This window comes from Falco cherrug, chromosome 4 (assembly GCF_023634085.1).
Source record: "Falco cherrug isolate bFalChe1 chromosome 4, bFalChe1.pri, whole genome shotgun sequence".
NCBI lineage: Eukaryota > Metazoa > Chordata > Aves > Falconiformes > Falconidae > Falco > Falco cherrug.
This window is the reverse complement of record NC_073700.1, coordinates 78,636,246-78,662,858: the sequence shown is the minus strand read 5'-3', so window position 1 is coordinate 78,662,858 and position 26,613 is coordinate 78,636,246. Positions and strand designations below refer to the sequence as shown.

General features: G+C 40.5%; 2 protein-coding genes across 6 annotated transcripts in view; one reads left to right on the top strand and one right to left on the bottom strand.

Moving 5' to 3' along the window:
- Positions 1-21,287, bottom strand: part of UMAD1 (UBAP1-MVB12-associated (UMA) domain containing 1) — an 81,454-nt gene extending 60,167 nt beyond the window's left edge. The window contains exons 1-2 of one of the 3 annotated variants that reach the window (XM_055706877.1): positions 21,195-21,287; positions 13,778-13,892 (exon numbers count right to left, since the gene is read on the bottom strand). In XM_055706877.1, the coding sequence (XP_055562852.1) occupies positions 13,778-13,859 (82 nt within the window). In that variant the 5' untranslated portion in view covers positions 13,860-13,892; positions 21,195-21,287. Of the gene's footprint in view, positions 1-13,777; positions 13,893-21,134 lie in introns of all 3 variants that reach the window. The other 2 variants (XM_055706878.1, XM_055706876.1) reach the window with 2 other exon arrangements.
- RPA3 (replication protein A3) lies at positions 21,232-26,103 on the top strand. 3 transcript variants are annotated; one of them, XM_005432105.4, is made up of 4 exons: positions 21,232-21,436; positions 21,755-21,829; positions 24,946-25,054; positions 25,544-26,103. In XM_005432105.4, exons 1-4 carry the CDS (start codon positions 21,338-21,340, stop codon positions 25,624-25,626), a joined length of 366 nt encoding a protein of 121 aa, XP_005432162.1. In that variant the 5' UTR covers positions 21,232-21,337; the 3' UTR covers positions 25,627-26,103. The 3 variants fall into 3 exon arrangements, with proteins under 3 accessions (XP_005432162.1, XP_014132267.1, XP_055562854.1); XM_014276792.3 differs by lacking the exon at positions 25,544-26,103 and adding an exon at positions 25,251-25,378 and having other exon boundaries at positions 21,262-21,436; XM_055706879.1 differs by lacking the exon at positions 25,544-26,103 and adding an exon at positions 25,154-25,375 and having other exon boundaries at positions 21,263-21,436.
- Positions 26,104-26,613: the final 510 nt, after the last annotated feature.

The following is a 26,613-nucleotide window of genomic DNA, read 5'->3' as shown; positions in this document are numbered from 1 at the left end:
TTGATGGTTGCTCTCCAGTTGGCAAAGGTAATGGGAGGGTATACATGAGGAAACTCAAGAGTAGCAGAATGGAAATAGAAGTTTTAAAGCAAAAGCCTCAGAGTGTGTTCATTTGCACCCCATGTTAAGCCTGATCTCCAGAGTCAAGATCAAAAGTGCCTAGACATGTTCTCACCAGAAACGTCTTAACTTCATAATTCATTCTCTGCACAAGAAGTTCATTGGCTTTAGCTACAGAATGTAAGCAAACAGATGGCTTATGCTGCCAGGAATGCGCTGAAGACTTAAAGAAATATAAACCCAGAGGATTCAGAAGTTTCACTGGACCCAAGGGAGAAGGTAGGAAAAAAGAGAGAAAGGAAGTAGTAGACAAGACCACTTACACATACCACACCTTCTGAAATCAGAACACAAAGGAGCAACACAGACACCCTTAGCCTTTGATTTGTCAAATAGAGGTTAGAAAAGAAAGCATTTCTTGCTCAGGAGTAGCTGTTATGAAGGTCAGTGTGTAAGACATGCAGCTGAAAGATAACTGCTGACATTAAGCTGACATTAAGCAGGTATGAGCCTGTATTGCTTAACCACTAAAAGATATCAAGAGAAATTGAAGGGGTGGGGTGGGGGTGTCTTTAATTTAAAAAAAAAAAAATAAAAAATGCTTTGCCTTTTTGCTTTAAAACCTAAGACCGCAAAAAACACAAACATTGCAAGACAAATTAGCTCAGGAGTATAAGGATAAAGAATGGACCCACACTTGTACTATGGCCCTGATCAACTTTAAACCACCTTCCACAGCAGTACTGTGTGCTTTAATTTTTAAAAAAAGCAATAGGCAGGCAAATAAAATGCGTAAAACATTTTCTAATCTATAGTTCTCAATAACTTGGTATAATCAAACTTGGAATCAGAATGTGCTGGGATAGCTTTTACTATGATTTTACATGGAAGAGTCCATTTCTTCGACCAGCCGGCGCTGTCAGCCCTAGCCACGCTGGGCCCAGGCCCCGATTGCTAAATGGGCACAAGGAGCACACACAAACAAAACGCACCCTCTTCTGCCCAGCAGCTGTGCCTGCAACACACCTCCCAGCGACAAAGTAGGGCTTTTTTTAATCAACTTTTGACAGATAATGAATGCATTCGTGGCAGTGACAAGTTGAATATCACTCGAAAGTATGATCCTCAATTATTTTTCTTAGAGTTCTCCCCTTCTTTCTTTTATTAGTTTCTTAATATTCCTAAAAAGGTGATTCAGTCCAACAGCAAAGGCTTGCAAGCATAGAATTTGACTGCTACTTAATGCTAGTTAAAATGAAAAGCATATCATAACAAGCCACAACTCATCTTCACACAGTACCCATATTTTGCTATCAACAAGATTAGAATGGGTATGATGCCTGGAAAGGCATAGTTGAAAAAAAAATTTAAAAAGCAGCTGTCTCAGAATCCACAAAATGCATTAGGGATCTAAATTCATTAACTGTCGCTTCTGCACATAAACACAACCGTCCTGGATCTGATTGGGAAGCAGCTTAACTCCTGCCTCCTCTTGCCTCCCCCACAGCATATTCCAGGCATAACAGGCACCTTTTCCCTGGAAATTATAACAGGGGAAATGAGATCCTGCTTTTCCCCTCTCCCTCTGAACTGCCCCTGTGAACAGGGAGCAATGGACCTGAGATCTGGTCCCTGTAGTCTGAAAGTATTCAGGCTCCTGCCTCCCACAGGGAGCCCTCCCTCCCCGGTCAGCTACACTTTAATTTGCTTGAGGCACTTTTCTCCGCTTCCTTCTGGACCTGGTTCAACCAAAAACAAAAGGTTGCCTGGGACAGAGGTAAAACAAATCAGAAAGAGTCTGAGCCCGATGCCTAAGAGTTGGCAACACACTCCTGTCTCTTCAAGCTGGTTTGGGGGGTTCTTTTTGTTCGGGGGGGGGGGGGGGGGGGGGGGGGGGGGGTTGGGGGGTTTTTTTGGGTTTGTTTTTTTTTTTTTACTCTGTAGTCATTTCAGTTTAAGGAAAAAAAAAAGCACGAACCGGCAACACACACAGGCTAGGGAGTAGAGATCAGCATTCCAGTCTCCTTACTCCCAGGTCACTGCAGTTCATTGATTAATGCAGTATCAGAGCAGCGCCTCCATCTTGCATTATTGAAGTAGAACCACTGTGCCACCAATATAAAGAGCGGGCATCCTCCCAACTGGACTATTTAAGACTTTGATACTAGAAGATGCGCATCTGACTGCGCTAAGACTACGCATAACTAGATCTGAGGTCTCCTGCTTCTTGGATGAATGCTTGAATAAGTACAAGTGCACACCAAATATATTCCAAGAACATGCTGTAACTTCAACTTTTGGTTTTGAATCAAGAGGACAGACGTGCTTGATGTATGGCACCTCAATCCAGGCACTTCAGCTCCAGAGCACACCAAGAATTCAAGCTTACTGCTGGCCTCTGCTTTTGCCAGCGGGTCATTTTAGGTAACTATGCTCAAAACACATTTTGTAAACTGAATTTCAGAGACATTTAATTCTACTTCTTGGTTCACTCTTTCCTATCTTTTTAAAGCACAATGCACAAGTTGCAAACTACTACCAGTTCTTTCCTGGGTCTCACCTCTGGTTCACTCAGTGATAAAGTAGGAGTAAATTTTCATAAGAGCTGGTATACCCAACTGAAGTTTATATTCAACTGGAGTCAGTAAATTAAATTCTGTTTAAATCGAAGGAAAACAATTTGTGCATGTCTTCATAAGCGTGTTGATATAACTTGTAGGTTAGTAAAAGAAAACAGTTCTGGCAAAAGAAAATCTCCCCTTAATTCTCTCTCCTAATGAAGGGTGTATTGGTATGTGTATTTAATATCCATGTTTTAAAGCTTTCTACTGTAATAGCTTTGCTAATGCTTTTGTAAATCAAATCTTCCTTAGTCATAGCCTTCCCCTTCTGAAAGACCCAAGGATGAAATCATTCAGAAGAAATTATGTAGACAAATTCCCACTGAAAAAATAAAATGCTGAAGAAATAGCCGTAAAGTCCCATTCCCTCCCTCTCAAAAAAACTGAAAACATACAAACTGAAAGAAGGATAAAAATTAATCTTGTGGGTTTGAAGTTGTTGCTCTCCCTTATTCACCCTGGAACAACAGCAAAACTTGGAGCTTAAACTCCTGAACAACAGTTGCTGGTCTACACTGATCTCACTGGAAAGATTTAGAACTATATGGTCTAACAGCAAGAGGGTTTTTTGGTTGTTTGTTTTTTGGGTTTTGGTGGTTTGTTAGATTTTTTTTTTTCCAGGAAAGGTCTGGGACTTTGAATCATTTTAATGAAGCTTGCCCATTTAAAATGAAAAAAATGAGTATATTGTACATGTTTAATGGTAGTCACGTACTCAAAGACCTCATAATTAATCTGGGGGTAACTGAAAGAGGGGAAAAAAACCAACCACCAAAATACATGAACCTCACTATCAACAACTTAATACTACCAATTGCGAGAGCGCTCTCTAGCAGTTTGTACTTGTATTCTTATAGACAAAATACAAAATCCATATGCACCTAACTAATCAACATTCCCCTAACTTCACCTAGACACCCTGACAAAAACAAGAAGGAAATGAAGAGACTGTACACATCTGCTGAGTGTATTTGAAGTCCCACATTTATCTCAGCTAGTGGGACGAAGAAAGACAGAGAAACACGCACACTGTATCAATATTCCTGAGTTAAACTCACTTAAGCTTTTGAATGAATTTCTGTCCATTATCATTTTTTCCCCATACGCAGTTTTTGTAGCAAATAACCACGAGTACATTGAGGAAAGAATATACAGAATTAAGATGGTGATTGCATCCTGTGATGCACATGGTTAACTGTAGTAACAGCAAAGTGTGCGCTAATTGTTAAAGAAACGAACTGCACAAATGAAGCAGCCCACTACTTCTAGGATGTCTTTGTATTCCTCTTTATTTTTTACTATCACATAGAAGGACATCCCCATGACAACAGAAATAGCACTAGAATAATTCACTAAAAGATATAAAAAGCTCAAAGTGAAATGATCATGGTCACAGAAAATTATTACTGTATCATTTCCCCAGCAAGCCATGGTCAATGCTGTGAGCAAATGCTTATTTTTGACCAAAGGAAGAAAGAATAATTTCAGAACTGACTCCATGCAGCCGTCATTTGTGGGGGAAAAGCGGCGTGAAAAAGCTGACGATCATTCAGCTGTGTGAGCAGAGATCAGAAAGCACATTACATTTTTGGCAACCACCAAAGATGTGTTATGGCAGAAGCAGATGAAATAGCACTGAAGTGCAAAACAACTGACTGGGTAAATCGCCTATATCCTTTAATTTCTTTGGCCCTTACTGGAAGGTACTTAACCTAGTATACCAGGAATGAGCAGATACAGAAAAAACACCTTTATGCAGAAGGTGACAAGCCATCTTTCATTTTATAAAGTAAAGCCTTACACTTATGTTACTATTTCATATTGAGGCCTATGACATGACTGACTTGAAGCACTTGTAAAACACAGAACATAACTTTCTTGAGTTTCTTCATACTACATAATTAAAAATAAACAAGACAATGTGTCTTTGGCAAAGAAATCTTTCTTCTTCCACTGAAAAACTGTACAAAAACATTTCTTTGCCAGAGATAGGGAGGGGTGTGTGTAAAATTAACTCAACCTTTCTTTCAGAAAAATAACATCTGTGGAAGTCTGAATTACCCCAACCAGACAGGCAGCAATTGCATGGGCTAATGACTAGGGCTCTCTTTGCAAAGAATGATCTTCTAACTATGCTGTAAATTGCTGAAAGAGGGACTTCAACCTGAATTTATCACTTGCCAGAACAGCAGCTTGCACTCCTGCAACACCTTCTCCACCTCTTGTTTTTCAGATAGCCCTAGCTATAAGTTCACCTCATAGAGAAAAATCAGACCTGGGTTAAAAATATATTATCATGTCTTGGAATATTTTCTTTGCATCATAAAACAAAGAAGCTTTTAATTCTAAGAGAGATTTAATAATCAGCATATTCTGGGAAACAAAGTTTATAAGCAGCACTTGAAAATCCCTACTTTTACATGGTATTTTGCTATTTTTACCCCGTTTTACAATAAGCAATCATTATTTTCCTTTCTTATATTCCAACCTACAAATTGCTTTAAGAATGCTACACGGACCAATAGATTAAGGCAGTACTACTAGAGAGTAAACTACTGTGTGTGGGAGTAAAATTGTCAGAAGCCAGGTGTCAAAAGTGATCACCCTACTATAAGCAAAGGTTAAAGAATACTATGTCCACTATGGAAATATGTCTTTGCAGAATAGTCACATCCAAGAAATGCCTTCATCTCTCCCGATGATAAATTTCTAGCAAAAAAAGGATTTTCTTACTTCAGCATATTCTACTTCCATCACTATTTGCAAGACTTAAAATCAGTAGGACCAAACCTCCCAGGAGCAGCTTGGAGACCTGGACACATAGAAAGTGACTATTATACACCAAGTCAGAAAGCAGTTAATACGAAAAACAGGAATGCAACTCCAACCAATATTTTCTAAGAGGGCTGGCAGCAAACTGCCAGATGCATTTGTGACCTCAAAACAACCTTTTGCCAGATGCCTGTTTAACCTCTTACAATTATATCAACTTCTGAAAAGACTGGTACATCTTAACATTTTCCTTCTTTGGTTATGCAAATTAAGATGTTGTGCTTAAAAGACAGATTGAAAATGTTTCGTTCTGTGCATTTTCATCTTAAAGCCCCAAAACAAAGCTCTCTAACACAGCAGCATATTCTTCCTTTTTCTCCCCAGAATTAAAACTTCTGTAGAAGTTAAACAAGAAGTCTTCATCTTCTTTCTTTTCTCCTCCCTTGAGTCAGTGCTCAACTCACAGCTATCTCCAAACTTACCTGGTTTTAAGGGGCCAAGACAATATTCAGGCAAAGCAATTAATAACTCACTTTTAATACTATTTACCATTTTTAAGTAAATAACTTTTTTTCATTATAACTCTGTTATAAATCTTAAGTTGCCTTCAACAGAAGGCAATGATTCATATTATTCAATTCTAAAATGGCCTGTATGCTAAGAAGGGCACTTCTGCAAATTTTAAAATAAGCAAATTCATAGCATGGAAGCATCATGAATGTGTTTCAGGGGTTCAAGCCTTAGAAAGCAAAAAACAAAACCAAAAAAAAGGGGAGAGAGAAATGTTATGGAATGAAAAGTAAGTAGGTCATGTATACTAAAGTGCTAAAAATACTAACAACTGATTTGTGGCTGAGAGAACTATTTTTAAAATCTAGAGGTGTACAAGTAAATGAAGAATTGCACAGCTCTTTTGTCAACAAAAACATGCTTTGATGAGGCCTTAAACAGAAAGATTCCGTGCTGTACAGAATCCAAGAAAAAGAAAATTTCCTTTAAGAAATATACCTCCTTATACAGCAAAACAATGAATTTCAGTTGTTCTGTAACCCAGTTCCTTTAATCTGCATAAGAGATGCTGAGTTCACTCAACCAAATCACTACTGGCTTTCAGAATACAATCAACACATGCTTTTCAACAGTATTAATATAGCATGAAGCTTGTGCTCCTAATTATTCATGTTTTTGCATTCTGTTTTTTCCCCCTGCTGTAAAATATGCAAATTTACTTCTTTGTGTTATTTAGGTCCCACATGGGCCTCAACAGATCTGTTTGGAAGGAATTACAAGCCAACATCTAGATACATGCTGTCAACATTTCAAGCTTCATTATTTTTATTAGGTTGGAATGCCATTACAGATTTGATATTAGGCTTTAAAAAGCTTTTTATAAATCTGTTGAAAAACTACAGTCTAATAAAATGGTGTACTGATAATTACTACTCCACTTTGTGTGTTTGAGCATGAAAGGGAGAGAGAAAAGCCCTACAACTCCTGAATACAAGAGAAATCCCCATCTAGCGGTACTATTGAAAAACGCAGTTTGTTTTTGTGCAAAATTAGTACCCAAGAGGATTAGTTTGACTTCATTACTGAATGAAGGGTAGCCATTACCTCCTTATGCAACTACGGATCAGTAACGGTAGAGGACTACTTCTCCTGAATTCCTCCTCCACCCTTTTCAGTCAACTCTGACTGCAAAATTCAATGCCCAAATGAGCTACTAACGATTTTTAAGTATAAAGCCCATAAAGCAGCACTTCGAGAAACAGGTCAGTTAACAGAGTAACTTCTTGGTGTGCATCAAAAGTGTTCCCTTACAGTGGCACTGGCTGACACATATAAAGTATTCTTTAGATAAAAATATTAAAACATTTCCCCCAACCTCATATTATAAAGGTATTAAATATTTTTAAACTTAAACAACATAATGAAATAGTAGCTTGGGTATTTGAAAACTGCAAGGTTGGAAGTAACTACACAAGCACTTACTGTTATATAAAAATACGTAATCTAAGCCCATTGATGCAGGAAGTGAAAGGACATTGAGACAATGCTTTTTTCCAACCGGCACAAAGCCTTGTGCATTTCTTTAATGTAACTGTGTATTTTAAAACACTGCAGCAACCTAGCCTTCCTTAATAGCACCGCTAAAAGCTCTTTAAATATTAATGAAAAAACAATGCAGAGATTCACAGGAATCTACTATACATTACTACTGACTCCTAGAAAAACAAACAGCAGCAGTTACACTAAGATTTTACAAATCTCTTGATGCATTTAATCTTTCAGGTGTGTACACAAAGAGAAGAAACAAAAAAAAATATTTGAATTGCAGTAACAAATTAGTACAGGAGTAGTCCTTTGATTTGGGAGGATCAGTATATTAAGTTTCCCTTTCATAACAGACTCACTCCTCAAGACTTTAAAATTGCACATTTCTCTCAGAAGCAAACATTTAAAGAGTTCTTAAAAATACATGTAGAGATCTGTATCACTAACTTCAACATGGAAACAATAAGGATCTTACTGTAAGACCTTTTTAGATGTTGGGTGACAGTGGGCGTGTCTCAATTCATATATGCAATTTATCCAATCCTTCCTTCTACAATAAAAAGTACCCAAAAAACTATCTGCATGTAGAACAAATTCATGACAAAACAGAAATGGGGAGTTGGAGGCAACAAGTATATGTAAAATTGGTCTTTGGGTAAACCGTCAAGATTTCCAGCACTAAAGACTGAGCTGTATTGATCAGTTTACTTTTTTACATCTTCAGTACAGAAGACTTCCTGATTTATTAAGGATGTTCTTTTGCAATATAACTGCAGTTAACAAAGGGAAAATTCATTTGGCTGTAAATCATACTTTTTAGTCTCACAGCTGTGCGAGGATACTCCTGCCTACAGATGAGAATGATCCCATACGAATTATAATACTGAATTAACTCAGTAATATATATATACTGAATACATCAGGGGTTCAAGTACCTCATTTAAGATAAAATCAAAGTTTGAATGCCTTGCAGAGATCAGCTTAAAATAGTAAGTCATACCTGACCACCAAAATTTTGTGATAAGAATATCTGCTATCACCCATCATAATTTATCAAACTCATTGTGTACTCTTTTTGCATCTCATTTTGTTCCTGACTTTGTCACAGCATGTAATAGTGATGAATTCTACAACACCTTGCTTCTTGCAAAAAAATTCCTAAACTTTCCACCTTTCATCTAATACCAGGCCTCTTCTAGTTTCTTAATAAGAAATAAATATTTGCTTTATAACTTATACATTTCAGTGCAGAGGATGAAAACTAGTAGTTCCCACCTCCTTTTTTCTGTGAGGATTTAGATGTTGGTGCAAGCCTGACCGTATTTGTTCTGTAATGCTCCTTCTCTTCAGACATTAGCATTGAAAGAAGGTACACATTTGTTAATTTGACAGATCCAAGACTCATTCAAATAACACAAGTCCTTCTCCTTCTTGGACAGAGATTTCCAACACTCTAAGTTCTTTTATCTATGACAATATATGTTCCCTTGAGAGGAAATAAATGTAACAGGCAAAAACTATGCTCCAACAGTGAGAAGCATAATAAATAGCTGTTAAACCAAAATTTGCTTACTTGTTCTAGATGGCCTCCAAGGATCTATGAAAGCACAGTAGGGAAAAGGGAGGACTACAGAGCCGCAGCGCACCTTCCTTACAAAATTCCTGCCAACGCATCTCACCATGGCCACAGCCTCCTTGCATCTGTGACAGTCACTCCACACTAACGAGAATCCCATGCCTGTCCATTTTTGCTCTTGAAGCTTTGAAAAACTCTACAGCAAAATTGTTGAATCTCAGAAAACAACCTTCAGGTGACAGACAGTTAAGTGCTCCCTATAAGTCAATAACAATACTCCCTACCACCTGTTAGAGATTTGCACCTAAGGCTGAGAGCAGAGCTCTGAAATAATTGCCATTGGTCAGTATTGAAAATCCATGTTAATATACATCTAAAAAAATCAAACAGGAAGATGTCCTAAGTTCAAGGAAGTAACAGAAGTTAAATACGTTTACAAATCAAGTTTATCAGCACTAGCAACTCAGCTGCTTCTCCAAGCCATTTACTCCATTCCAATTTACGACATAAGAAGATCCCTGAGAGAAAACTAAACAAACGCGAACTCTTAAATCCATGAAACAGATTGGTTAAAAGTAAACAAAGCAGACTTGAACTCAGGCAAGGTCAAAGGCTCAGATCAAGAGCTCCTCAATAAACTGTGCTGCCTCCAAATACTAGTGAGAGAGCACAACCATCCTGGCTGTTCAGCCCTAAGTGGACCACCAGGCTCAGCAGCTCCTTCCCCAGCCCTGGGGGTCTGTCTGCACCCATGGCCAGCCTGACACAGTGCAGCCTGAGCACATCCATCATGCCTGAGGCAAAGAGCTGCAGGAGAAGCCTCATCTCAGGTTCTTGGTCTTTGCCCAAGCCACCCTGCACGGATGCTTGTGCCTGCCCATGCACCTTGATGACCCCAACCCTCCAACCTGACTTCCCAGCCTGGCCTCAGATCGGCCTTATCCCTGTAAACTTGTCTGGCAATTGCTGGACTCTCAGCTGACCGTGGTCACCATCATCAGACCTGCTCTGTTGTCCTTGCTTGAGCAGCATGGACCTCACCACATCCCTTGTCAATAAGGTCTCTGTCCAAGGCCCTGCCCTCCTGGCACCCTTGCTCAGCTGCAGGCTGATGGAGCCACCAGCACTCGCTGCTCCCTCACGCTGGCTTACTTCTAATTTTTCTGGAAAAGTAACCAAGACTCTGCACATCAGCATCTTAAACTAAACCTGTAAAAACAAAACTAACATTTAGCAGTATTTTTTAAGGAACACATACAGACATTCTGTGACAAGTGAATTTATTATTTAATTTTTAAAAAATGGTGAGGGTAATGAGACACTGGCCCAGAGAAATTGTGTTCGAAGTCAGGTTGGACAGGGTTTTGAACATGACACAGTGAAAGAAGTCCTGGCCCACGGCAGGCAGGTTAGACTAGATGATCTTTACAGGTCCCTTCCAACCCAAACCATTCTATAATTCTGTATTTCAGTTGTCTTCAAGCAAAAAACACTCACTACCCAGCCCAGTAGAACCATCAGCACCATGTGGATGTCTGCAGAGTTTCTGACCTTGCCAAACACACATAGGAAGCAGCATTGGTGTCTCAGTGTTTCAACTCCTGATCTTAGACTGAGATTAGTACTACCAGTCACATGCATCTTTGAGATCTGATGAGTGATTTGTAGCTTTGTGCCAAACCAAAATGCTAGCACTAACCTGTCTTCTTTGGGGCTAGCAACAGTAGGAATGGATGTTAGGCTGGAATTTATTTTATATTACAGAAGCCACAAAACATGAGAAATTCCTTAAGAACTATTAGTCTTCAAGATCCCCAAGCTTGCCTTAATTCTGGCATTCAGAATGTCAACCTTTGAAACAATTTGTGATGATCAGGAAACACCTGAAACATTTTTCATATTTCTGCAATTGATTCCCTCATCAAAACACATCACATGTGTTACGTCTATTTCATAAGCCTCTTTTCCTTTTTCAGAATAACAGTTCTGCTTGTTCCTGAAGCTGTAAAAGTGGTGCATGTTCTGTAACAGATGTGACGACCAGTATCTGGAAAATTAGTGAACTGGTAGTTAAGACATAAAAATGCTTTAGTCCCTGGTAGAAAATTACATTTTGTATTTATTTTTTAGAAAGTGAATTACAAATTCTTTTTTCTTGACTCCCACAGATCCAATGTTTGCCCCAAAAGCTAAAACAGATAATTTCTTTTTGCTATTGTTCTGCAAAGTTGGTTTTGTTGCTTCCCTCTTTTTGCATAGAAAGTCATCTTACTATGCAAAGAATAGGTATTCAAACAATGAAAATCCAAACTCATTGATATTCTACAAGCAAAAGCAGATTTAAAATACAGCAATATATAACAGGACTTGGAGAAGTTATGACAAAAAAAAGAAACCAAAAAAAAATTATTCTCAACATTTGACAGGGTGATAGCTCTGGTGGATCTTTCTCAATACAATAAAGTGTTGAACCTTCTTCCCTCTTTCTCAAATATCACATGATACAGAAATAATTAAAATAATTAAATATTGTTAGGAAAATCACACTTGACTATCTATATTTAATTGTGATGCTCAGTACTCTCACTACATTATTAAATAGATATATTCCATAATTTAATGGACATGGCATTTGATTCTTTCTTGATAAGTCTCATTTTGACTTCCAGTAAGACTCCTGGCAGCAGTGGTGCATGGTGTGAACAATCTTGCAAGGGATTTGAAACAGACAAGCTCTCCTGACCACAACAGTGGAAATCAGGAGCAAGCATCCCCTGAGGATGTATTTTTCTTCTTTCTCCAAGAAAGAAAAGCAAAGCACTTCTTACCATATCACAGAACTATGCTTTTTGTTCTTATATGGTTTGAATGAAAGATGGGTTTAGGAACCAACTTAAAACACAAGAAATTAAATTCTCACTCCCTTTAAGTTGCCTACAGCAATATTCACACTAATAGTGCTATAATCCTACTGAGATTTGTTAAAGATATTTAGTGCTTTCAAGAATATTTTACACCTAAGTTTAAAAAAGCTTCAGAACCTCCCATCTGAGTAATAGAAAAGTAACTAGCAGAATAGCTAGGTCTTGTGGTCTGGGTTTTGTTTTTTTCTGGATTGCCACTACTCCTAAACAAAAATAAATTTCTAGATAAGTATCTACTTAAATGCTGACCTATAATTCTGCAACTACATCCATCTAGCAAGACAATGATATGCGCCACTGAGCAGGTTGACAGCAATTCTTTTGCCCACTAAAAGTTAGTTAAGATGAAATTACAGTCCATTTCATTGCAGTTTGCTATAGTAGCTTCTGAGCAAAAAACTAACAATAAATAGAAATAAAATAAGATTAAAGCAAAACTGATAGTTCTTAAGTTTATATTTAACAAACTAATATTTATATGATATATGAATTTATATGAACAAAGTTTAAATAGTCACTGGTAACATTTCAGGATAAAGGAATGAAGCCAAATTCAATGCAGAATCAGGACCAGCAATTGTGGGACCTAAGCAATATTTGGGTGCAGAATTCTCCACCTATTACAGAATTTGAAACTCTAAATGGTCTCCAGACTTTTTTGGGATGACAATGTGTCTGCTTCGACCCTTCCATGATGCAAGTGCTGAGGTGATTTGATGTAGTCATGAAACCCGGTGCAGATGAACAAAATTTAGTGGAAGGCAACCATTAAACATGACAACACAATCTCACAGATGTGAGATCAGGTTTGTTTAAACAGAGAACTATTGGAAAGAATGTAAGTTCTCCTCAGAAAGCATTCCAAGAGTCTCTGATACTGTTAGGTTTTTATAATCTAGAGGCAAGGCTTTTGTGACTTGAAAATGCGCGGAAGAAGTAACACTTAAAGAGAGAAACACTGTAAGATTCCTGATAAGAACAAGTCAATAAATCAGAGCAGCAGAAGCTGAATATTGATGATGACAGATTTACAAGGAGGAAAACACAAATTTTCAAAAGAGGAAAAAGAAAAGGATCAGTTACAGCATGACAGCAATAAATTCTTCATCTTCTGCATGTGTGAGCCATCCTACAAGACTGTCAGATCTTGATCAATGCTGCAAACTCAGCCAGTTCACAGGTGAGTACACCTCAGATTAGTTTTTGAATCTTTGAAATATCTTTCAAAATACTTTGAAAACCCTAAATTGCTTAATTTTCATCAAACTAAGAGGTCAGATTCTGAGACAGAACATCTACGTTTGTCGTGTGACTAGAAATACACAGATGCTTCTTGGCTTCTAACACAAAAAAAAACCCCAACATTTGGGGGTAACACTAAAAGGAAGGAATCTGAGAAAAAAAACCAGTCCTCTGACAACTGCAGTAAGATGCTCTCTTCCCACAATGCTAATCATAAAGCTAAAAGCCTCAACACTGAGCTTTCTTTTTTTTGTAAAGATGTAACTTCTCCTTGCTCAGAATATGACAGTAAAACAAGAAACTACATTTTCAATGCTCTTGAATAAGACTTAATACTTACGTAAATAAAATTTCAGCTATTTAGTCCAAATTATGAGGCTAGGAATATGAACTCCTTCAAGAAAAGTAAGAATCCTGAACAATTTTTATCATGGCTTCTTTTAACATTTCATTTGGTCTAAGCATCTTAACTAAATTTTTACATTGCAAAGATGATAAGAATCGCCTTATACAGAAGCACCACTTACCCACAATAACAAATCCATCTGCTTCTCTTTCTGGCACTGTAACCTTCTTTGAATCTTGACTTTTTCGGAAGAAGCTGAACATAGCCTCTTTGGTTTTTTTCTTCTAAGTTGTTATCTAAAATGAAGACAGAACGTTAAATAAATATGAGATAACAGAATTTACCAGGAGAAGTTCACACCATGCCAAAGGCCACATACATGATATCACAGCTTAATCTTTATTACCACATTTGAAATATCAGGCATTTGTATGTCAGACAGATTACCTTGTTGATGTAGCAATTGACTTCAACAGGCAAAAAGAGAGTGACATATAAAAGGCTTTTCTATAAAGTTATGAATGGAGTGGAACCATTAAAAAAATAAAAAGGAATGCAGAAGAACGAAACTCCCTTCAGCATTTACCCAGCATGTTTCCATATTTTTCTGCTACTTTGAATTGTTGTTACACAAACTTTCTCATCATATTTGGTTCTAAAGGATCTAAACTTTGAAGCCCCAAATATGATCCTATATAAAATGAAGCTTTATAATGCAGGAATACTTGAATAAAACAAATTGCACTAGAGATTTTCAGGCTTAAGTGTCTGTGCATCAATTAAAAAGACCGACCCAGCTACCCCTACAACATTAGCATAGTATCTACTTTCATTTTTCCAGTGTACAATCTTAGAGTCAGCTTAACACTTGAGTGGATCTGATTAAATTACCCCTGATTCCCTTAAAAGAAACTGGAACAAAATTTTATATAGCAAATTTTTTGTAACAATAATTCGTTAAAAGAATCTTTCAAAGCAGCTAAGAACTCTTGAGTTCACAACAGCTAGAACAAAACAAGGAAACCAGTGGGATAAAAACGTTAACTGCAAAAGACTATGTTCAGTATCTCTTCTCTCTCAGGACTGGAAGATTACATAGAAGCAATTCTGAATAGCTTTAAAAGGACAAATTCATATTAAAAACCCCATAAGCATTTGCCAGAAAATAGGTAGTTGGGCCAGCTTTCACAAAATTAAGTCCTGTGAACCACCACGAAACAGCTACAGCGTGAAACATTCTTATAAGCCAATTGTCTCATTATTCTGAACTTTTAAGATGCAGACTGAAGATAGTTTCTCTTCTTCCAAAAAAAGTTGTAAAAAAAGCTCTATAAGGAAGCATCACTCTTGTGAAGAACAACCAACAGAACTATACAAAGCACATGTTCACAGGTTCAGCTTATTGAGAGGACTACTGGTGTACCACCACCTACTTACTATTTACTACCTAACTGGCACGACTGAATGCAGCAACTGAATCTCCCCCGACCACTCCTGCAACCGCAGCTCTGTCTGTAGTGCTGGGACAGTGAGAAAAGGAAAAAGGCACCGCAGCAGCAGTCACCCCTCGAAGGTGTGCTTGCCTCCAGCCACCGATACAAACTGCCTCATGCTGCTGTTACAAGTGACAGCAACACTTCCACACTGTAGATCACAGAGCCTTGTATGAAGCCTAAGCACTGGCTTTAAGGAACAGTATATAAATAGAACACGGCAAAAGCAGCAACAATTCAAACTGGTCTCACACCTGAGATTTAAAGATTGACTATCCCACAGGCTGGCCAGCTGCTGCTTGCTTATACTGACGCAGTACAATTTCTAGCAAGCAAATAAACTACACTGATGTACACAAGAACAGAACAAACCATCCAATCCCGAGTATGCAGTAATTAAAAAAAAAAAAGTTATTTATCTGCGCTTCATTATTTTTTGCTTGTTTTCCTACCTTACCACATAAATACTGACATTTCCAGTTCCATGGAGATTACACAGTAGAAACTCCTAATTATCTCATTTATTCCTTACCTTCCCCCACACCCAGGCTCAACACATGGCGCCAGCAGCATATTCCTTTTTCAGCCCTCAGGGAATAACTCTTCTCCTGCTACCAATTAGGGTTGTCAGTCCCATAGCTCAAGTGGTAAAAACCTGTGCTGTAATGCTCAAGAGTCAGGTTTCTGCTCCAATGATGTATGAAGGAGAAAGGCAGTTGTGGAACAGTTTAAAATGCCGTTTTACCTTCATCCTAAGTGTGCACGAAGAAGCAAAATCAACTTGATGTATAAAATCTTACAGATAGCTTTGGTAAGGCTCAGATTCCAGACAGCCACTTCAGGTGCCAGAGCTGCAGTTGCTCCAATCACATTTTTTTCTCTTTGAGATCTGCATTATTGTGCAGTTTTCAGCTCTATTACAGTGTTCCCCTTCCCTTCTTTCTTGCACAAAGAAAAGCATCTTAGTCAGTATATACATGGCATACAAGAGTTGTATAGGAAACCACACATTTGTCACCTTTTAAATCCTGCATATTTAACATACCTAAACATCTCTACCTAAAGGACAACAGGCATTTCAATTCAGAGTAAATTAACAATCAGTACAACTTGATTTAGCCAAATTAATGTTACAAGCACCGTCACATACTAGATTTTTTTTCCTTTCATTGACAGAAGGCAACCTGAGTATCCCATTTTTTTCTAAAACCCACAAAATTCACCTTATCTACATATATGAGGGTTGATCTTTAGTTTGTAGTTTTCAGTTTCTGAAGTAGCTTTAACTTAATTCTACTGTCAGCAGTATTTCTCAAACAGAAAACAAAACAAAAAGGAACGCCACACATCCTTTTGCTTGAAGCAGAAAAACAAAGCTAACAAAAGTATCCCCTAAGCTCAGGTCTCAAGCTCTTAGGCTTTTACAACCACTTAAGAAAACAGCATATATTATATTTTGTGATTGTGAATGCTGGGGAGATGGTAAAGTGTCCCCACAATAAAAAGACTAATGTGCTTAGTGAGGCTGTTTCCTTCTCACCACTTAAAAACAAAACCTGTGCTTGTAGATTTCAGGCCTGCATAACCGATGCAGAGGAAGAAGCTCACCAACTAGTACTTACGGTATTTCAGTACCATTGTTGAACACAGTATTAAGTTTAAACTAAGTAACAGAGTGATTAACAAAATAGAAGCAGGGCATGGAAACATACAGTACAGCTGTATACATTATGGCATAGGTAAAGCAAAAGCTGTAGACAGGCAACGCTGGGACATTAGTGATATTTGCTCTCTTAAGAATTTTATCAACTGTGGGACTTCAAAAGTAAACATAAATCTCTCCAGCAAGGGGAAATGCAGCCACTAAATTTCTTGAAATACATGTTAAAAACAGAACAAAGCCCCTGTCCAACAAAGAAACACAAGGCTGAATGGAAACACTTGTGCTCATGAAGATAAGAACACAGTTTAAGTACTTGCAGAATCAGGCTGGAGTTTTACTACTTGTAGATAAGATGAGGTTTCAGTTAAGGAAAGCTGAGAAAAACCAGTTTCAGCACAAGTTTAATTTCAGAGTAAAAATTAAATTTGAAGTTTGTGGACCTGGATGCATGGTCACAGACACTAGAGAAAAAAGCACTTAGTTGTGGTCGTTGTTTTTTTTTAAAGCTGTCAGCATAAAATCACATGAAAAATACCCGCCATTCAGAGATAGCACCATGTTCCTGCAGTAATTTCTCCTATATAGCACAGCACTTTTCCCTTCCAGATGGGATTAATTTTATTTCTATAGGAGACCTGAAATTGAATTCACTGCCTAAAGATAAAAATCTCCCTTGGTAGGAATATGCAATTCCCTTCTCCTCATGTTTCCCCCCTCGCCAAAAAGTGAACACAATTTTTTCTTTCTCCAATCTCAATCGCTGATAGTTAAGAATAATGCTTTTGGCACCGCTTCAGTCATCAGCAAGTAATAAACTGTGAACTACAACAATTCTGTGAGGCTGCAAACAATATTTTATCTTTCTGTGAGGCTCTAAGAACATACATGGGACTGGACAAAGATGAGTTACAGAGCTGCACAAAGGGGTTAATTTATTCCTCCTGCATTTTGTCAGTCTCCTTTGACAAGAAGTATGGGTGACCTTTGAGCCAAACCAATACATTAAACCCAATAAAAATTTTCTATTCAATGAAGATCCTAGCATATTTAGCATTACTTTTCAGCTTTTTCCTGCATGTTCACAAGTGACAGGAGAAGAAATGTAACTTAATATTAAAAACACCAAAGATGCAGACTAAGATAAAGAGAGGATGCCCAGGAACACAGCAAAGTAGAATTGCAGTGGCACTGCCAGTAATCACATAAATGATCAAATGAGGTCAGAACGAGATACAAAACTAACATTAAAGAAAGCATGAGAACAATTTCATATCTAGCAGTTTAAGATATATCACCTATGGAAGGAGAGAACAGAGCATCAGAGGAATTTTCTTATCCGTATTAGCATCCGCTGTGATTCACCAATCAAGTAGTAATCAGAAAAAGAGCAAGATGGTTACAGCCTTGTACAGCCCTGCTTATGACACAAACCCAACCAATTTAAGAGTCAAGAACATGCATGTCAAAAAGATTTCTCGGTGACACAAAAAGAACAATTCAAAAGCTTTTGGCCTAATGTAAGTTACTATGTGAAGAAGAAAAAAAACCCATGTAATTTCTTTTATCTGGCGTTAATATTAGTCATATTCCCAAGTCTGTGCTTCTTGAAAACAGAAGAAAGTAAGTATCAAGAGAAACAGGAATACAAAAAAAGGGATATATAACAAAACACTAACAAAGACTTCTTTGTTTACATAAATTGTGAATATTGAATTTTAAAATTTCCAAAAAATTTAAAGGAAGCAGAAATACCAAGAACTATGCAACCCAAATTACCATAGCACAAAACCACTCAAAGATGCTGAATCATGAAAAAAATCAACCACAATCAAGTTGGGCAATGAAAGTACAGGTGAAAGTAGGAAGTATAGGAGTGAAGTAATAGTCAAAACCCTGAAGAAGATAAAACACGCTAAACAGAAAGCTAGGTGTTTTTTAGATACAATATCCAATAGGTTGAAACCTAATTCTTTCCCTGCAAACAGTTCTTTTGTAACTGTAATCCTTCAAAAGCTGCTAAGCACAATACAGACACATATTTGTAAGAACTTCTACAACTTGTTTTTCTAGCAGCTGACCCTTGAAATGTGGCAAATAGCCCTAGAAGAGCCACTTTGCTGCAGCCCCCTGCACCTTGCTCCAACTGTTACATTTGAGATCTTTCCTTTAGAATCTCTGAAGATACACTAAGATGATAATGATATTATCCTGCAAATAAACTACTGAAACGGTGAGGCATAGTGACACTGAGGAGATGACAACCAGCTACATCCTATCGAAGATATAGCCGCACCGCACTCCCCTGCCTGGCCTCATGTCGGTAGCTTGCTTCCTTGGCACGCTGGTTCAGGATGCCAAGCCGTCACAACAGTAACCCAGCCAACTATCAAAAAACACTCTTTGTTGCTTAGCAAGCTGAACTAACCCACTGCTGTTTAGAAGAGAAGCCAGCACATAGGTGGTGTTGGGATCACCCTTTTAAGCTGCAGCAGTTAGATTTTCTCAAATATTTCCCGATACGTCAGTCCTGGAAACAAAAAGAAAATAGAACCACAGAACGGCTGAGGTTGGAAATGACCTCTGGAGGTCATCTTGTCCAACCCCCTGCTTAAGCAGGGCCACCTAGAGCTGGTTGCCCAGGACCACATCCAGGCAGCTTTTGACTGTCTCCAAGGATGGAGTCTTCACAGCCTCTCTGGGAAACCTGTGCCAGTGCTTAGTCACTCTCACAGCGAAAAAAGCATTCCCTGATGTTCAAAGGGAACCTCCTGTGTTTTAGTTTGTGCCCACTGCCTCTGGTCCTGTCACTGGGCTCCACTGAAGAGCCTAGCCCCACCCTTTTTGCACCTTCCTCTCAGGTATTTATATGAATTAGTAACAGCTGTCTGAGCCTTCTCTTCTCTAGGCCAAACAGTCCCAGCTCTCTCAGCTTTTCCTCATATGTAAGATGTTCCAGTTTCTTCATCGTGGTTGAGGCTCTTCACTGGACTCTCTCCAGTATGTCCACATCCCTTTCGTACCCACAACTTAGACCCAGCACTCCAGACGTGGCCTCACCAGCGCTGAGTAGTGGGGAAGGATCACTTCCCTCAATCTGCTGGCAACGCTATGTTGAATGCAGCCCAGGACACCATTAGCTGCCTTTGACACAAGGGCAACTGGGAGGAACCTCTCCATGGAAGGGACACTTGGGGAAAACACATGGAAAAAGGCAAAACATGTGGTGAGAGTGCTATGTCCAGGTGATAGCTCTGTCTGATGTCAATCAGTCGCTTTAACCCTGGCAATCGACCATAAGCTCTTCATTGGTGAAATGAAAATTAATAGAACAGAACAGTTTGGTAGGAAGGGACCTACAACAATCATCTAGTCCAACTGCCTGACCACTTCAGGGCTGACCAAAAGCTAAAGCACGTTATTAAGGGCTTTGTCCAAATGCCTCTTAAATACAGAGAGGCGCAGGGCACCAACCATGTCTCTAGGAAGCCTGTTCCAGTGTTTGATCACCCTCTCAGTAAAGAAATGCTTCCTAACGTCCAGCCAGTCAAGTATGAACCTCCCCTGGTGCAGCTCAGGACCATTCCCTAACGTCCAGCCAGTCAAGTATGAAGCTCCCCTGGTGCAGCTCAGAACCATTCCCACATGTCCTGTCAGTGGGTACCAGGGAGAAGGGATCAGCACCCCCTCTCCCCTTCCCCTCCTCAGGAAGGTGTAGAGGGTGATGAGGTCACCCCTCAGCCTCCTCCAAACCAGACAAACCCAAAGCCCTTAGCTGCTCCTTCCAGCCATTTCACCAGCTTTGTTGCCCTCCTCTGGACACATTCGAGTACCTTAACATCCTTCTTCAGTGGTGGGCCCCAGAACTGCCCGCAGCACTCAGGTGAGGCCGCACCAACACTGAGCACAGCAGGACAAGTCACCTCTTTTGACCGGCTGGTTGCACTGTGTTTGACGCCCCCCAGGATACAGGCTGCCCCCTTGGCTGACATTGACCCCGCTGTCAACCAGCACCCCCAGATTCCTCTCCGCAGGGCTGATCTCCAGCCGCTCCTCCCCCGGTTTATAACTGTGCCTATGGAAATACGTGGGTATGGCAGCAACGTTTCGAGTATCAACTACGGGCAGTAAAAACGGGTTAACAGACAGGTGATGGGGGATGCCTGGCTGGGGCAGCGGTAACCTGAGGGGAGGCAGTATGTAAAGGAAGAGGGAAGACAGGCGTTAGGGGAGAACAGTGCAGGATGATTTAAGAGAAAAGGATTAAATGATAGCATAGGGCTGGAAGGAGAAGGGCCGCGGCGGGGAGGCCGGCGGGGGGGCCGGGGCCCCCCCGCCGGCCTCCCCGCCGCCGGCCTCCCCGCCGCGGCAGCAGCGACACCCACCCCGGCGTCACCCACCGGCCCGGCCGCCCGCCGCCGCCGCCACCGTCACTGCTCACCGACCTCCGCCTCCGCTTCCGGGTCGCGTCAGGCGACGGGGAAGTCCCGCCCCGGCGCCCTCCGCACTCCCCGTTGCCTGAGGTAACGGTGCTCCCCACCCCCACCTCCCCCCTCCTCTTCCGCAAAGGGCGGGAAACCGTGCCGCCATGGAGGACATCCATGAGGTGCCGCGGCCGCGCATCGCCACCAGCCACCTGGCGCAGCACATCGGGAAGCCCGTCTGCTTCGTGGGCCGCGTCGAGAAGGTCCGTGAGCTGCTCGGCGGTCGGTCGCTGCCTTTTGGGTGGCGCCGCGGGGTCTCAGGGCGGGTAGCGGGGCCTTGCCCCGGGGTGAAGCTTTGGGCTGGAGCCCAGTGTGGGAGCCCTGTGGGGCTGGGGCCTTGCCAGGTGCGGCCTGTGGCGGCTTGGCCGGAGGGAAGCCGGCGGCTCCAGTTAGGCCCGGGGGCGGGTTGGGAAGCGGCTGTAGCGGATCTTTGGAAGAAAGGCCCGTTGCGCAGTTGTGGTTGAGGCGGCTAAACCTGTAACGCTTGCCTTCTGAGCTCACGGGCTTAACGTCTTTTGTAGATTCATCCTACTGGGAAGCTTTTCGTGCTTTCGGATGGAAAAGGAAAACATGCAACTGTGGAGTTGAGCGAGCCTGTAAGTTAAGGAATACTTTGGAAATACTTGATGTTGTCTCGTCTCTTGTGAATACCAGAGGTTTTGTGCCGTCGGAAACCTGTGAGTGCCTTGCACGTATTGCGTTTTTAGTCCGGAAAAAAGCACATCTGTGTCTTTTCCTGAGGTTTTGTCCCATCTGAAACCTGTGCATCCCTTACACCAGGGGTCCTCACACTTTTTAACCAGGGGGCCGGCGCGCGGATGCAGTGGCAGGCAGTCATCTGCGGCTGCTTGGTTTCCCCCCCCAGCCCCCGGCGGGGGGGGTCTGTAAATACCTGGGGCCAGATTGAGGACCCATATCCAGCCCACGGGCCGTAGTTTGAGGACCCCTGCCTCACATGTACTGAATTTTTAGTCCTGAAGTAAAAAAACAACTCTGATTTCTCCCTTTTCCACCCGTTTTATTGTCTCTGCATCTTCCATCTTCCAGCTAACTTGCAGTCTTCATATTCATGAACTGACTTGGTCTACATCAGTTTTTACCCGGTGCTAAGAGAGGGAACTCGTTCCTTGCCAGATACATCCCTGTCTGGCTACTTTGTCTTACTCTATTTGTTGTTTACAGTGTAATATATTATGCTACATGTATTAGCTTTATTTTAATTTCACCTTTTCCTCCCTTTTTATTACTGCCTTTATATACCTAACAATATTCTGTGAAGGTAATCCAAAACCCACAAGAATATAGAATTGTCAAGTTTTTTGAGTTGACATTTCTGTGTCCTCTTAGAACACTTGTAGCATTCCAGTAAACTTCACAGTTAGCTTGAAGCATTCTTCCTTAAAAAAATAAAAAATCAAGCAATGAATGCAATGTGTATAAGAGGTACTTATAACTACTACACAAAAATATTACTTCTTTTGTCATCATGTACCACTAAAAGAATTAACACTGGCATTCTCTTTTGTCTTGAACTATTTTTTTCCCCTCTAGCAAATGTTGTAAAGGATTATTCTTGTTGTGATGGTGAACGTGCTAGTTTAACTGAACATATGTATAGTTGTAGTGGGTTAGCGTGGGGAGGATACAGTGGTGGCTTCTGTGAGAAGATGCCAGAAGCTTCCCCCATGTCCAGTGGACCCGATGCCAGCCAGCTCCAAGACAGACCCACCACTGGTCAAGGCTGAGCTAATCAGCAACAGTGGTTACACCTCTGGGTTAATACATTTAAGAAGGGGAGGGGGAAATTTGCACCAGCGGAAGAGAGGAGTGAGACTATGTGAGAGCAACAGCTCTGCAGATGTGAAGGCCAGAGCAGAAGGTGGGGGAGGAGGTGCCACAGAGATTCCCCTGCAGCCCCTGGTGAAGCCCACGGTGAGGCAGGCCGTGCCCCTGCAGCCCAGGGAGGTCCATGGTGGAGCAAATCTCCAGCTGCAGCCCAGGGAGGACCCCACACCGGAGCAGGTGGATGCCCAAAGGAGGCTGTGGCTCATGGGAAGCCCACACTGGAGCAGGTTTGCTGGCAGGATTTGTGACCCCACAAGGGACCCATGCTGGAGCAATCTATTCCTGAAGAACTGCGCCCTGTGGAAGGGACCCATGCTGGAGCAGTTTGTGAAGAGCTACAGCCCATGGAAGGACTCATGTTGGAGAAGTTTGTGGAAAGCTGTCTCCTGTGAGAGGAGCCCTGTGGTGGAGCAGGGCAAGAGTGTGAGGAGGAAGGAGTGGCAGGAACATGTGATGAACTGATCATAACCCCCATTCCCTTGTGCTGTTCAGGGGGAGGAGGCAGAGAAATTGAGGCCTTAAGTGAAGTCTGGGAAGAAGGGAGGGGTGAGGGGAAGGTGTTTTCTCTCATTTTATCGGTAATAAATTAATTTCCCTGAGTCAAGTCTGTTTTGCCCGTGACAGTCATTGCTGAGTGATCTCACTGTCCTTATCTTGACCCACGAGCCATTTGTTGTATTTTCTCTCCCCTGTCTGGCTGAGGGGGCAGTGACAGAGCAGCTTTGGTGGGCACCTGGCATTCAGCCAGGGTCAAACTACCACAGTAGTCTTTTTAGCATTTTGGCTGAATAAGTTCTTAAACGCTGAGAAATCTTGCCATTTCCACATGAAGTAATTGTGCATGGTACTTTCTGACTTTCCAGACAGGAGCCTCTCCCTAGTGATGAAAAATGCAGTTTGATCTGGCAGCGTTTTGCCTTACAAATGTGAAGCTTGCTGACTTAATCTTCAGACTGCAAGAAAATGTCTTTATTACAAGTTCTGCCTGTCTCTTAATGCTTTCTTGAGTTCATGAAAAGATTTCCTGCCTTGGATTGTTAAAACTTAAGATGTCAGCATCTGACCAATGATTCCACAACTTTCCATAACAGAACATATGGTTGAATTTCATAAACGCATAGCTGCAATGTTGGGCACTTCACAGTCTGTGTTCCACTGCTGTAGGAGAAACTAGCGTGTGCAGAAAAAACATGCCAGGTTCATGTGATTTCTTTGGTTTGCCTAATGTCAGTGGAGGAACCTAGATTTGCTAATTAAAATGCTTTCTACTTTTTTTTTTTTTTCCCCTTTAATAGGTTCTTTTGTTTGTGTGCGTGTGTAGTTCTTCCATTCAACAGAGAACCCAAAATTATTCAGAGGGGAGGGGAGGGATTCTATTGCTGTGTTCCAGGAGACTTACTAGAAAGTTTAAACTAAGATTTAGATACTGGAAAAACATTACTGAAATAGTACCACACTCTTTAAAATTAGTATCCTCAAAAAAGAAAGAGAATATGTTCATGCTGTATGGTTTTGGAGTAAGATAAAATTTTTAGCTCTCTTCCTTACTTGGTCAGAGGCTTGTTCAGAATACAAAGACATTGACAATAACACTTACTGACAGATTACTTAAGAAATAATTTCCAGTTATACCTCCTGAATCTGGAGTACTGGAACTGCTTTACGGCATGTATGATACCCCCCTTTGCTCTTAGGGGGTTCTGCAATTTACTCAAGTTTGAATGCAGTGCATTAAAATCCTCTGTTCTGTGTCCTAGATTAAATGACACAGTTAAAATACTTGTGGAGAGTTCTTAGCTTAGGTGCTGTGCAGTAGAGACAGCACCTAATTTAGTGATAACAATTGCATATTTGGTATGTTTTCCAGCTAGACGAAGAGATCTCGGGAGTTATTGAAGTAGTGGGAAGAGTAACAAATCAGGCAACCATCATGTGTGCATCCTATGTCCAGTTCAGAGAAGACAAAAGTCCGTTTGGTAAGTAAGAATGTATCTTACAACAAATTCATTTTGAGTTCTGAACTCTTCTTCAGTAAGTAAGAAGGGGGAGCTTAATTATATTTTCTTGTGGACAAGGTCTTTCTTCAGGCTGCTGAATGTGGAGTAGAAAGTAGAGGAGAGCGTCAGGGGGAAAATTCTGTACAAAATACACCGTTTTACTTTCAAACTGTAGGAACTGACTTGAAGCTGGAGCCAGTCTAGATAATTGCCACGGTCTGATTGTACTTCCTCTCCTGGCTGCATGGTTCTTGCCCTCACTGGACCTTGTGTGATTGTACAGCTCAAAGTAATCCCCATCTTTTCATAAGGCAGCAACAACCTCTTTGCTTGCTTTCTGGAGGAAGATGAGGGAGACTGGAAACACTCAGCTGTACTGCTTTAAAATAAGCAGTGCTTCAGTGGTGTCATTTGCTTGTGGGGAGTTTAGTGTATGCGTCATTAACCATTATCTTTGCCCTCTTTCAGATATGGAACTCTACAATGAAGCACTAAAAATTATCCATGAATTCCCTGAATACTTCCCATTTGGTACTGGGAAGAACACTTGATTTTTCTTAACATATATTTAGGGCCTCAGAGAGTGCAACAGTACTGTAGCTTTCTTGCCTGGCAGCATGATAACAGTTGCATTTATTTACAACAAATTACTGAAAAGATGCTGTTACATGTGCCATGTATTGCCAGTGAAGAATGTTTTCTTTGAAAATGTACTTAGCAAGAAGGAGAACACTTCTGTGGCTCTCGGTGTCTGTATATGTTTAACCATTTTGCATCCATGAGGAGTGTTCTCTTGCAGGATTGGATTTGATAGAAACTGAAGTTTTGTAGGCATCTTTTTGTTGTTGCTAGAGGTTCTAGGACACTTTATAGGAAACTCACACTGAAGATACTTGGTGGGGTTTTAATGTAAAGATTTTTTTATTGTATTTCCTTTGATACAAACTTACTGAAGGGGTGTGTGTGTATTGTATTTTGCATCTTGACAATGGTCTCTTCCCCAATAAAAAAGATCTGACTACATTTAACTATTTGTGTATTAAGAGTGCTATTTTCAGGGACAGATGGTGACTCCTTTCTATTTGACCCGACACAGATGATTTTAACAAAGTGGAGTACAAGGTAATTGCCTTTTGCACTGATGTTAAATGTTTGGCAGATGTCCAGTTAGGCTTGGGGATTTCAAACATGGTTGACTTCCATCACTGCCTTCATTTTTGATGGGAGCCTAAGCAGAAGTACCGGGATTGAGCTTACTTCTCACCATGACTTTAACTGTGTGAACTTATACACAGTTCCCAGTTTTGTTACTATCCAGGCTACTTACAGTACATAGCAGAATTCTTATATTTCTTGGGTAACACAAAGTAAAATCTAGCTTTGGAAATATTCTCTGAATTAAAATACTTGGAAATGTTTTATTTATTAAATAAAACCTTAGCCATGTTTAGTAACCTTTCATACAAGTAGGTTTCAGGTTTAATAGCTAGATTTAGCGCCTTGAGATTGCTAGCTTTGTGTTTATTTACAGACATCTC

Coding starts and splice junctions, on each gene's coding strand:
- RPA3 (XM_005432105.4), top strand. CDS start 21,338: ATGGAGGACATCCATGAGGTGCCGCGGCCGCGCATCGCCACCAGCCAC. Junction 21,437..21,754: donor TCGTGGGCCGCGTCGAGAAG/GTCCGTGAGCTG, acceptor CGTCTTTTGTAG/ATTCATCCTACTGGGAAGCT. Junction 21,830..24,945: donor CTGTGGAGTTGAGCGAGCCT/GTAAGTTAAGGA, acceptor TATGTTTTCCAG/CTAGACGAAGAGATCTCGGG.